The following is a 13,671-nucleotide window of genomic DNA, read 5'->3' as shown; positions in this document are numbered from 1 at the left end:
GATTTTTCAATTTTCATGGCACAATATTCCAGAAGTACTGACAGGTGCTTCCACGAAGTGGGGAGCTCAGTGGGAAGCATCTAAAAGTGATCCCGAATGCGCCTGATCCTGTGACTGCACCACGGCAACTCGACCTTTTAATGGAGTTGTTTTCTAGAACTACGTTGTTACAAAAACGAACATTTTCTCTTTAACTGCAGAAGCTATCGAATGCAAAATTCTGTGGCTTCTTTCTGAATAAGATGTGCCCTTTTTGAAGCAAAAAAATAGTGCGTCCGCCAGAATTGTATTTTTCATGAAAGTGAAAGTTTCACGAAAAGGCCTAAAATTCTAGTCGTAAGACAGTTGTATCTTTGGTCATTTATAGAATGGTCGTGCCTACAGTTATTGTTTTGGTTATGAAGGATACCCTGGGCACACGTTATAACCAGTTGAGATTTCACCATTTTACATGCAAAATCTTTTGACAAATGTTCCTTCACAAATAAAAACAGTCAAATAATTTACAGTGGAACCTCGATTATACAACTTTTAGGGGACCACGCAAAACCGTCGCAGAACCTGGGCGTCATATAATCGAAAACCTAAGATTATAGACCGCGACACTCATCCTTGCCTGAAAAACGGGTACAGACTGCCTGAATAAACCCATGGCACGACCTTCTGCCTCTGCAATGAGGCTAGATTAAATTATTGTTGCCAGTGATAGCTAATGGCAGAAATAATTAGTTGAAGGAGGTCTGAGTGAATCTTTATTCTCATCCATTACAACAATCAAATCCAACGCACATCTTTCTACCGATAAGTAGAGTCCGTAAATTGCCTGCAAGTGGAAATGAAACCATGTTGCCGTGAGCCTCCCATCAGAAGAGTCAGATGCAGTGTCATCACTATCGCATAATGGCAAGGGACAATGAGTTTATTACGGAGTTTATGTACGATGCGTTAGTGCGCGTTGTAATTTGTTGCCTCGTGAAGTGCAACTAGCAGTGTCCCGCTGTTGTTACGAACGCTGACGTTAAGTGAAAGTAATTTTGCACGGCGAAAGCAGCTGCGTTGTGCCCTTATGCGTGCGCAAACCAGTGACTGTGAGTGTGGCAGAAGCAGGAGATTGGCCGTGTGTCAACCAGGAAATGTTTCGACAAACCGAAAATGTGAAAATATCAGCTTTTTGGTCGGCTGAACCTACGATATGTGGATAGAGCTCGACTAGGTAACGACCTCGGATATGTATGCACGTGATTGAGGCGTATGTAGAAGTGCATGCACTTTCGGGAGAACGAATTTTCCATTCGATGAAGATGACTACTTTTCCTGCAGTCCTCCTTGGGGTATGAAAGTTCATATTTTGCACTCGGGAATAGGGAATATTTGGTCGACGTGTGATTCTAGTAAAGGTGTTTTTTTCTTTCCGACGGAATGTGAAAGTCGTTGTATGATGCGGGGTCAGTGTATAACTGTGTCGTACAACCAAGGTTTTCAATACATTTTTTTTATAAAGATTTTGCCGGGACCAAACTGATTCGTCGTAAAATGCAGGTTGTCGTGGAACCGGGTGACATATAATCGAAGTTCCACTGTATTTTTAATTGTTTTTAGAATGGCTTCGCATTCACTCGCCAAATTCACAAAACATGCAGTAAAATCCCCATTCAAGCAACTTGCAAAATTTTTTAAGGCTTGCTTAAAAAAAAAAATAACTGTACGATGGGCAGTAGTAGTTGCACACCTGTTTGTGCTATCTATCCCCCCTTAAATGATTCCTGTGGAAATTCTTTGTGGTGTACACCCCCCCCCCCCCCCTTTATTGGTTCCTGTGGAAATTCTTTGTGGTATACCCCCCCCCCCCCCTTTCCTTAAATGATTCCTGTGGAAATGCTTTGTGTTATACGCTGTCACTACTGTGTTAGAGAGGCAGACTAGATTACAATTTACTGGGAATTCTGCCAAAACATGGTGCACGGAGTTGTGTCCTCTCTGTTGTAATGTCATGTCACTTGTAGTGTCTGTTTTCATTCGTTCTTTTCACTGTTTTTTTTGCTTCCTTGATATTTTTCTTTGCATGTGTAGAAGTCTTTCTGGGAGATACACTTGCAAGTATGCTTGGCATGCCTTCTTCTTCTTCTTCTCCATTTTTTTCTTCTTTCTGTGGTGGTAATTATCTTGCCTATTGCATATATCAAAGTTCTGAGCTGCAGTTTCTAAGCATGTAACAGAGATTTTCAAGTTTTAGCGTTAAGGTGTGCTGTGTAAAAGATGTAACCTGACACTTGACCACTTTTTAAGGGGGGACGTGGCAATGAAAATTATCTTTGTTATTTATGAAGCTAAAGGGTTGAAATTCAGCATTCAAATCTCATTTGTTGTGCTGATATCATAACTGAAGTCGGTTTTAAGCTATCTAGTATAACTGTTGAGTTACAACACTTGATAGGCTCTCGTCACCCTAAAATTAGTTAGCTAATTGGCACAAGTTTGTCAACATTTTTTCATAAGAATATTTACAAGGGTCCATTTTGTGCCGTAATGCTATTGGTTTATTTTTAATATTGAAGTAAGCACACAAAATTTTTTTTCTCAAATGTCCTGAGCATATTGTCTTACCAACAAATTTTACAAAAAGCCAATCATTACAGAAGTCTGTATGTTGTGCACACAAGTATGGACAGCTTTATGGTGCTCACCAATGTCTCAGAATTCTAGTGCAGGAAACGGAATGGCTGTAGCTTAATTTGTTGTGAAATGGCACAGAGATGACCGACAGCAGCTGCTCAAAAAATGAAACCTGAGAAAATGGAGCTCAAAGAAATTGGAGCTAGAAGCTGATAAAATGGAACTTGGAAGGAAGCTGGCTTTATTTTTCATCGGAGAAATGCATCTTTGAGGCTATCTTGAGCTCCAATCTGTCCTTTTTATAACGATGCCAATATGGTGGCACTTTGCAAAGGGAAAGCTGCAAACTTGCGTTTTGCTATGCCCGATTTTCACATAGCTTTTGACTAAAGCCCATCTGTAAAATAGTTGTTTCTCGACTTCTACTACTTATTATGGTCTAAAATCACACTATTATATAAAAAATGGTCTCAGGATTGAAGAAAAAAATTAATTGAAAAACAACATTTTCACCAAATTTACAATTCTCATTGCCATGTCCCCCCTTAAATTCTGGTACTTCCAATAGTTCCGAAGATAGGTCACACATACCGTGTAGACTAAGCTCAAGTTGTTTGCAATGTGAAATTATCCATCTTTAATTTTTCGAAGTAAGCAAACTGTTGTGTACCAAAAATAACTTCATAATTATGGGGCAAATAATGAAAACGGACATAGATAAGGTTCATTTTCCTATAAATTTCGATTGATTTGCATGCCTTAGATTAAGAAGGGTATCGAAGCGCAGGAAAAGAACTAACATGAAGAACGAGGCCTACTTTATGCAGTCACACAAGATGGCACATGAGGCTCGGCGTATCTCATGAAAGCTCATTAGTCGCTTGGGAGAATTGATGCCAGTGCACTAAACTCTTAAACTGAACGACTCAATGCACTATTCAGCACTGATGCAAGTTCTCCGCCTACTGTGGCATTATGTGCAGTTCATACAATGTGAAGCGTCGTGTTATATTGTCTTTTAGACGTACGTTCTTTCTTGAACATTAGGCGAAAGTTCTAATCTTTTGTCGTGATCATGTCCCCCTGCCTTTTGTTTTGAACCACTAGGCCTACCAAGACTACCTCAGGGAGTACCACCACCATCAGAGACCACCCTTGCCACCGATGCCATATGGGCCACCGGTATGACTTTCTTTACATCATTTAATGCTGACATTTGGAATGACAGAACACCTGTGCTTGAACGAAATTGTTGTAAGCAGGCCGCCTGGCATTCCTAGAGAGCAGAGTAACTGCTGTTCCTTCTGTTAACTCTTTCCTTACCACGGGAAAATTGGCCTATTTTTGTATGTTGCAGCTAGGAATTTTCTGTGCCGTCGCTACTAGATTTACAGTGCCATGCAATACATCAAAATAAAGAAGAATGAATGTGCTTTTGAATGCTTTTAATTTTAAAACAATAAAGAAAATTTATTTGGCAAAAAAAATCGTATACAAAAAAATAAAAAATTTTCAAAAATTTTATACGAAAACGAAGCGATATTTCGGACAAAAAATTTTTCTGAGAAATTTCGAAATATACAAAATGTTTAGTAATCACAGGGCAACATTATTTAGAAGAATCATTAAAATTGACAAAGCTGTTCTTGAGTTACAAAAAAATTGCCTGATGCATAGCGAAATTCTGAGTTGGTCATATGCGAGAATTTTTTTTTAAGAAAAAAAAACTTTACAGCAAAATATTACTTACCAAAATGCAAGTACTAAATGTAGGGTTTGAAAGGTACATTTGACGGAAGAACTGGCAGATCTAAATAGGTAACAAAAATTGACAAACACAAATAATTAGGTACGTTCACAACAAATGTAATGATTTACCTATATCTTCCGAGTACAAAATTATGGAAAATTATGAGAGATGCAAAATATTTAAAACAGTGTATTTAACCATTCTTTCATCAACTGAAATTTCGCAATATGGCTGGGAAAACGTTGCAGAGCAGTCATTGATGTGTTGAAGAAGCCAAGACACCTTGTCTAGTTTTTGTGCGGTAGCGCCGTTCGTTTCGGGATCCGAAACATGCAGCATGGCCAAAAGTGCGGTGAAACGCCGCCTTGACATGACTTTTGGCGGAAGAAGTCCAGAAAGCATTTTAGTCGTACTCCAGTACAAATTTAGACGCGGAAGTTCTAATATCCCCATATACATCAGGAGTCCAATGAACTTCATCATCTCCTCCGGCGTCACTTCCTTCCACGATCCGTCTTTCTCACTGTATGTCGGCTTTTCAAGTATGTGGGTCCACGCATACTTGTTGGTGTTGAGACAGATTGCGAGGATCACCTCCGCCGTGAAGAAGAGGCGAAAAAAATCTAGTGCTCTCGTCAGCCGATGAGCGCGACTGCGGAGGGCCATGCCGAGGTCGATGCCCGGATCCCTCTGGGGTCGGAAGTCCACGCGTCTTTGTACTGGAGGCAGCACATCGCCCCCATATGAAGTAGACACGCTAGAAATAATAATAACAATATGTGGGACACATACAGAGCAAGTCAGCCAGCTCCAGAACACGACAAACAAAACAGAAGGTGAAAACCAAACATACCCGCGACTAACAGCTGACGTTCCCGGCTGATCTGATGAAATTTCTTCATCGGAGCTGAAATCCGATGTCACCACATCGTTGTCCGATTCCTCACCACTCGAGGAATTCAAAAGATCGCTCGTCGAGGCGTCGGCATCGAGCGAAATCGCTTTTTTCCGAGCGCGCGTGGTTTCCGATGTTGACGCCATCGCGTGAATCACATGCGCTTCAACCTTTGAACGGGCTTGACCGTTAAAAATCACCGCCACGCGGTAAATATGCAAACAGTACAGAAAAAGCAATTCTAGTGTGTGTACTATCGCCTAGATGGCGCTACAAGTCCATAGGCACGGTGTTTTTTGAAAAATAGGGGCGCGAAATCATCGTTCACCGGTGAACGATGCCTAGTGGCGTGGTAAGGAAGGAGCTAATGATCTTGCAGGTGTAACTACATAAATGTGTTAAAGCTGTGCTTGCATACTTTTTTTTTTAGGTGAAGGCTCGTATTCATGAACAAGACCCTTTTTTTGTAAATGCCATTAGCAATTGGCCAATGCAGTTATGCGAAGCCCTGCTTGTACAGAATTTCTCACGTTATTTCTTTAAGGGGGGGCGCGGCAAGTAAAGTGCCGATTTTGGTCAAAATATGCGATTTTCTGATTTATTTTTTTTCGTAATCTTCAGACCTTCAACTTCCTTGTTCTAAAATATTACAGCGAAACGTGCGCTACAAATCCCGCAAATAGTGTTTTTGCCGAGGCTAGTCGCCGAAAAGTGCGAAAAAAAAGCCCCTGAAACGGTGTTGTTCACGCCGCACAAACGCGCTAAGTTGTTGACTGTGGGCCGCCATTTTGGTAGCTTTGGAAAGAGGAGAAAGCCGGCTTCCCGATGGTCGCGGTCTCGTATTTCGCCGAGTGAAAATAAAAGCGCGAGGAGCAAGTAAAAAAACAAAAACGAAGAACGGCAATTGGCTGCGCGGGTCACGTGGTAGCAGGCGCGACCTCTTACTGGTCAAAGCTGCGCCGCGCACCTTGGCAACCTTGGAAGCGCGAGCGCATCTGCGGCCGCCGCTTTTTTTTTACCAAGCTTTGTTTACATCGGTGGTCTCTTCTGAGTGCTTGCTCATACTGCGGTGCTATGTTGTCGCAAAAAAAGTTCCGGAGCGTCCACAAGTACGGCAAGCGTCGGAAAGCTTGGAACAAAGGGCAGACGACTGCGGCTGCCGTCCCAGTCGCAGTTCCGGACGGAGCATGCTCTTCAAGCGTCACGGAGCCTCTACTCAGACCCTTCGCTGATTGTTGTGAGGCCGAGAGTGTGGAAGGTGCCACATCGTCGTATGTCAGACCGCCGGATGCCGTCGACCGTGATGGACGCTCTCGCGAACCCGATTGCGGTGGCACCGCGTCGGCAGCCGTTGCAACTCCGGGCGTGCGCGCGTCGAACATTCTATCGCGAGTTTCGGCCCAGATTCCGAGCAGTGAAGAAATCGCGCAGCGGGCGCAGACAAGGCGGGATGTTTTGGATGCCGTAGCATCGAAGTCCGCTTCAAAGCGGAAGCTCGAGCTTCTGAACGAAGGCTGCGACGAAAATGACGGCGGTAAGGACTCCACATTCTTCATTGTAAATAAGAAGATGCTGAACGGTCTGCTTTCGTCAGTAAAGTGCAACAAGTGCGACGAAGGGTCGATACGCCTCGAGACTACGCACTGCCTTGGACTCGCGGCGAGGATGGGACTTTTTTGTGACAATTGTGGCATAGTGAACAGTGCGTGGTCGTCCCCGAGGTGCTCCGGGCAACAAAAAACGAACCCCTTTGAGGTAAACGTGCGTGCTTTGAGGGCTGTGCAGTCAGTTGGCAGAAAACAATCTGCCATAAATGACATTTTTTCTGCGATGGACATTTCGCATCGAGCACTGCACCACAAGTCCTACCAGAGACTGCAAAGGAAGTACAGCCACCCTGCCACCACATCAGCTGCCACCCGCATTGAAGCAGAAAGTGCACAGAAGGTGCATGACATTTACAAGGACCTAGGAGGAGTGCCAGGCAACATTGACGTCATTTACGACGGCACGTGGATGACGAGGGGGCACAGAAGTCATATTGGCGTGGGCTGTGTAATCGAGCTGTACACAGGCTTGGTCTTGGACCACTGTGTCCTGTCCAACTACTGCCAAGGCTGTGCTGTTGGCCCCAAGCCAGGTGACGACAACTATGAGGAGTGGCTTGAGAAACACAAGCCACAGTGCCAAAAGAACACCGATGCTAATGCAGGCCAAATGGAAGTAGAAGCAGCTAGGATCATGTTTGAAAGATCGTTTACCAAGTACAAGCTTCGATACATCAATGTGCTCTGCGACGGTGACAGCCGTACGTACCTTGCCCTCACGCAAGACAAGGTGTATGGCTACATGGTGATTAAGAAACAGGAGTGTGTGAACCATGTGAAAAAAAGAATGGGCACTTCCTTGCGCAACCTTCTTGATGAGCACAAATCCAAAGGCCGAGGACTGAGCATGGGTGGCAAAGGCCGGCTGACGCAGGGCCTGATAAAGAAGTTGACGAATTATTATGGCTGGGCCATTAAGAGCCACCCCAATGATGTTCCTGGCATGGAGAGGGCCATCATGGCCACTTATTACCATGTAACATCCACAGACCAGGATCCACACCACGACCTGTGCCCAAGTGGGACTGACTCCTGGTGCCCGCACAATCAGGCATTGGCCAAGGGAGAGCCGCTGCCGCCTCACAAACATAAACTGCCCCCTCACGTGCAAGTGGCACTGCTGCCAATCTACAAGCGCCTCTCGAACAAAGAGCTCCTTGAAAGGTGTGCGCAGGGAAAAACCCAGAACGCTGTGGAGAGTATGAACAGCCTCATTTGGTCACTCCAGTCCAAGAGCCAGTTCGCGTCCCTTCGAAGTGTGGAAAGTGCAGTTGCAGATGCAGTCTGCCGTTTCAATGGTGGCTGCAAGAGTGCGCTGCAAGAGATCACTGCTCAACTGGGCTTCAATCCAGGAGACTGCTCTTTGCGGCGAGCAGCCGAAAAGGATGCCAAAAGGGTAAAGAGGGCTCAAAAGGCGCATTGTTCCACGACAAAGAAGCGCAAAACTGGGTTGCGCTCTACAGAGGCCAAGGCCACAGCATCTCAGGATTACTGCCCAGGAGGATTCTGAGTGTTTTAGGCATGTTGTGAACTTCCAAACAAGAGTGAACTTTCAAAGTCAGTTTTCTCAACTCTTGATTTTCGCCTATGTGCCTTCGCTAGAACATCTGTCATTTTCTAACAAAGACTGATAGAGTCGTTCCGTTTTTTGCACTAGGCTCAGGAGGCCTTTAGCAGTGCAATAAAGCTTTATCTCTCTTCTTACTCATCATTTAAAATTTTTAGAACACATTTTATAATTACTGCGATGTGTGCGCAAAACAACATCCATGTTTTGGAAATTTTATTTATGGTTACAAGAACTAGAAAAATCAACTAATAGCTTCTTTGCACAAGTTGATGCTTTGGGAACATAATAATATGAAAAAATAATTTCATTTAGCAATAATTATCTCTTTAAGTGTGAAGAGCATTAATTAGTATAATTATGCTTGTAACTCAAAAAGTACAAAAGGTATTTGAAAACGGTTTTCATATTTGGAATCCTCACAATCATCCACATACACACACCAAATTTCATCACAAACAGTACATTAATAAAAAAATTAGTTTTACTTGCCACGTCCCCCCTTAAAAGGAATACAGCGAGCATTGCTCCGTGCAGTGAGTGAATTGTTTTTAAAGAGCTTTCACAGAAATGTTATGTTACTGAACTTGGATGGTTGCTAGAAAGACGATTTTGTTCGAAAGGTGAAGTTTTGACGCATGAGCGTTTTCATTTGCCATATATTATTAATTAGTATCAGCGAGAAATTTTTTAATAGAATGTAACGTTTGGTACTGTTACGCATAGTAAATACACTCACTCCTTGCTTAACACTGCTTCTATAATCTAGATCGTTCCCTCAGTCACTCGAGCGCAAGGTCATGGGGCCTGATGTGCTGAATTGTTTAGAGATTTGGTAGTGCCGCCACTTGTACTGAACTCTTATTATTCGGTTAATTCATTCTTTTTGAGGTTTCATACAAAAAAATATCTGCGGCTTTCCCACTACTGTTTTAAAACTTGCGTGCTTATATGATCCTAACAGTCTAAAAATAAAAAAATGTGCGCCTTAGGCTTTCAAGGGAGAAGGCTTTGCTAGTAAACAAATGTTTGAAACGAAGCACACGCATGGTAAATCGTGATGCTTCTCAACTGGTTTAGAGAGCTTTGTGTTGAAGGCACATATAGCAAGGAATCGGTTGGCAATTTACGATTTCTTTAAAAGGTCTGATCAGAAGTAAATGGCCGATAAACTTGTGGCTCTTACACCTCTGCTTTCTGTTCATAGTGTGCAGTTTGTGTTTTAAAACGCTCTAAAAATTTTTAAATCTGATAAGATCAATGCCTAATCATAAAGTAAGGTGTCAGCTCACCCACAGTCATATATATGAAAACTTCTGATAATTCAAACGAAATTCAGAGGTCCCTTCCAGTTTGAATTAACAAGAGTCGACTGTACTTTGCATGATGCCATAAAATATTTTAAAAAATCTTATTCACGCAGTGGCATGCACATCACTGGCATTATTATGAGAGAGAGATAAAGATGCAAGGAAAGGCAGGGAGGTTAAAGCATTATTATGGTCATGAAATATTACCAATGAGCTGCTTTTTCCGCAACTCAATAGAACGTGTATGCTTCCATTTCAATAGCGGTCAACTGGACCTGGTATTTCTGGTTTTTGCAGCCACCTTTCCCCATGGATGCCATGTCCTACCACTATGAGCGAAGCCTCCATCACGTTGAGTACAATCACGGTGTGCCGTCACGACCCTCAAGGCAGCCAGAGAAGCGATCGGTACGTTGGGCTGACACCTTTTCGCAATTTCTTAGTGGTACGGAAATTCATGTTTGTCTGGCACTCTGGTGAACTTATTAGGTGTCGGTTTTGGCAGCCTTGCGTGATGACAGGGCTTTCGTAAGATTATTGCACTTCCTTGTACTATTTTTAAGGAGTTCCGACATAAAATTATGAAGGCGCGATAATCTGCGAGATTGATTTGTGTGGACAGGCAGATTTGCATGATATCGAAGGCACGTTAAATTGTGACCAGATATGAACGGCTAATGTAGCCGAGAATGTGTTTCAGATCAATTTTAAAGTGTTTATTACGCAACCGCGTGTGAAACTGAGTACCTTGCAACGTCAAACTCAACTTGGTCTTAATGTAAGCAACCTTCAAACATACACGTCTCAAGTTTGCATTTGCAGCTATGCTCGTGTGGAGTGCATGGAAAGTACGTGGCTTTCTTGTGTTCTCACATGGCCAGCTTGTTTACAAAATATCCACACTGGATCGCACTCTCTCTGATTTTGCAACTGGGTGCTCTAATACGCCTCCAAATAAGTAACCACCACTCTTGAGCACACAACATTTTCGGTTTCGATAAGTGGGCCGTTTGTTGTTAGTTGCAACTGGAAAGCAAGGTTTGAAAGTTTACTCCTCCTTTAAGGTGTATCTTTTTTCTTGCCCCCCTCTCCCATTTTTTTGTGTGCCTGTTTTCAAGGCTGGCTGTTGGTGTGTCACACTTAATCAAAAGGTGTCAATGCAAAGGTCCTGTTGGCACAAGTCTTCTCACAACGAGTAGTTAATAGCGCTCAGAGACTTAAACAGTCAGGCATGTGTGCATGACAGAGGTACTAATGCGACCGAAAGGCTTACAACCATTTTTACTGTTCTGTTCTCGTTCATTCACAGTACGAAATGACGGTCGACGACTTCATCAGGAGAACAGCGCGACCCCCGCCAAGCCGTGTGGAGCGCCGATATCGCGAGCGACGGTGAATGGGAATCACCACAGTTGATCTCACTGAAGAAAGACCATGTACATTCATCGTATCATAGTTGCCAACTCATTCTTATTTGTGGCCTCGGTGGCCTTCTGAATGGCCTAGAGGTGTTGGTTGTTGTTGCTGTATGTGGCCTGCGAAATTCGTTTTTACAGTGCTGTGTTTGGCTTGACCCCATAATCCCACCCCTCTTCCTAAATATTTTGTACATAGAAGTCAGTGTGCATTTGCTCCTACTTGTGAAAGTGAGCACCATGCCACCTGAAAGTGGTGTTTCGGTGTACTATCTTTTTCTGTGTGTTCAAGAGAACTAACATTTGAGCGTTGCGACTTCCCATTATTTTTGTATGTTATTCAAAAACAAATCCTGTTCAGAAGTTACAAACGAACACTCGAAAAAATGTGTGTTGTGGAACAATAAAAAGGCTGACATGTATAATCGAACTTTGTCTTAGTGACTTTTCTTGCTTAACTTTCTCTGCTAGGCTTTATCGAAGGTGGTGTTAAGTCAACCATGCAGTTGAAATTTATTACTGCTTTGCATGTAATTTGGTGTTTTGTTAAGAGTCCCATAACGGACTGTTCTTGTGTCACATACGTGGAATCGTGTACCGTGTCAGACCGACCTTTCGAGGGAATCAATGTATGAAGCTCTTGAAGAGAAACAAGGACTTGTTTGAAATTGACAAAATGCACTCTAAGAACTCTATTGCCATACGTTTTGTTATCATAGGTTTATTATTAGCAGAGGAAATCAAGGTTGAAATTTTATTTTTAAGTTTCATAGGTTTATTATTAGCAGAGAAAATGCAAGGTTGAAATTTTATTTTTAAACTTCGCGCCGATAAAGTTCGCGCGTGACGTCGAAAATTTCGATATGTGTTATTGGTATTTTCGCTAGATTCGCGTGATGAAATCTTCTGAAACTTTGTATGCTGAGATAATGGCACAGAGTGATGGCAATGTACTTCATTTATCAAAAGCTACGTAGGACCCAGTACATGCCTTCAAAGTCTACGACGTCACGGTGCATGGTGCGGGAATCGCAATGGTAGCGTCTCCACACGCATTTTCTTAGAATTACTGTATATGCTACCTAAAGGTAGCATATACAGTATCTCTACATTTTCTTACCCCTTTACATTTTCTTTCCGTGCATTTTCTCACTTGCTAAGCGTCGTATCGCGGTGAAGGGCTTTTCTGGGATTGTGAAATCTTTATTAATGCGTAAAAAATCTTGCCTGTTAGTGCCCCTTTAAATCTAATCTATGGCCTTAAGTTTATGAAAGAATGTCAAAACATTTTTGGTTTACGTTGTGCCTCATGAGTATTGCTGCCTATTAATTTTGCATTGTGTGATTTGTACATTACGAGAAGAAAGCACATGCTTAAGTATTTGTCAACAGACAAAGTGCTCAATCGAACGCATAAGAAACCCCGAGATCGTGAACTGCCCGTGTTTGAACTATGCACCGCTTTCAGTTGCTGTGATATTTACTCACTGTAATTCTATCTCTGGGGCAGCGAGCAATCCGCCCCCTTTTTCGCGATTCCACGGCGCACGCATCTTTCTGGCGGAAAAGTCCTGCCTGATCTTTGAGGCTCTCGTTCTGGCGATACCGATTATTCTGGCCCGTACCAAAATGGCAGAAAGCAGGACAGGAAAATGAAAAAGGCGAGTTGTGAGCATAGCTCACACCCCTGTTGGTCGAGTGCGAACAAAAACAAGCTTTGTACTGGATGCAAAGCAATATGGAGCGATAACGTGCTTCTCGTAACGGGCTGCCTTTGGTTCCCGACGTGCACGCTCAAAGTAGCCATGAGCCTGCACTTCATACAACGACGTGACAGGTCGCCAAGTCGGGGACATAGTCAGCGCCCCCTTTAGATGGGTGTATAATTAGCACTAGCGTTAGCATCTACAAGGATTTAGTGCTTGAGTCTAATTTCGCGCAACGCCTTGCCAGCAAAGGCGACGCCAGCTTTTGCTTTCCAAAGATCTCGGAAACATGCTCTTTTATGGTGGTGCCCATTTAGAGATCAGTGTAAGTGCTACGTTTATTGTATAGTATAATTGTTCGCGATGAAATAACACATCGAGTCGAATATTGGTGACTTAATTCCTAATAAAATTTGGCAAGAATTTTATATATATTAAGAAAAATTAGAAACACAGACAGATGCCGAGCAGCTTCTGACTCGGAAAAAGTTGTAAACTCTTCGAGCGTGCGAGGAAAACGCTCAGTTTTCTTTTTCAAACGCCAACAGTTCATTATGCCCGTACTAAGATGGCGGCAGTTGTTGCCAAGTTTGTTCTATGAACGTTGGTTGTTGCCACTTTTTGGGTTGGCATCAACGTTTTGTGGGCACTCAAGGGTAATGATTAACACTCCGGCAATTTGTTTTAAAGGCTCCTGGGTAATTATAACCAACTTACACGTAACTTAAAAACGCCCGCCAAGAATCATAAACTAGCGCCCCTGGCGGTGGGGCGTCGTAAGATCACGCGCGCTCAAGCACGGCCAAAC

General features: G+C 43.1%; 1 protein-coding gene across 4 annotated transcripts in view; it reads left to right on the top strand.

Annotated features, from left to right (window-relative positions):
• Ythdc1 (YTH domain containing 1) overlaps positions 1–11,587 on the top strand; it is a 41,271-nt gene extending 29,684 nt beyond the window's left edge. For 3 of the 4 annotated variants that reach the window (XM_037432473.2, XM_037432472.2, XM_037432470.2), the window contains exons 18-20: positions 3,721–3,795; positions 10,040–10,150; positions 11,052–11,587. In XM_037432473.2, coding sequence (XP_037288370.2) covers positions 3,721–3,795; positions 10,040–10,150; positions 11,052–11,138 — 273 coding nt within the window. In that variant the 3' untranslated portion in view covers positions 11,139–11,587. The remainder of the gene's footprint in view (positions 1–3,720; positions 3,796–10,039; positions 10,151–11,051) is intronic. The other variant, XM_037432474.2, reaches the window with a different exon arrangement.
• Positions 11,588–13,671: the final 2,084 nt, after the last annotated feature.

Source organism: Rhipicephalus microplus, chromosome 10 (genome assembly GCF_043290135.1).
Source record: "Rhipicephalus microplus isolate Deutch F79 chromosome 10, USDA_Rmic, whole genome shotgun sequence".
NCBI classification, from domain to species: Eukaryota; Metazoa; Arthropoda; class Arachnida; order Ixodida; family Ixodidae; genus Rhipicephalus; species Rhipicephalus microplus.
Note: the sequence above shows the minus strand (reverse complement) of the source record. Positions and strands in the feature narration are given on the sequence as shown.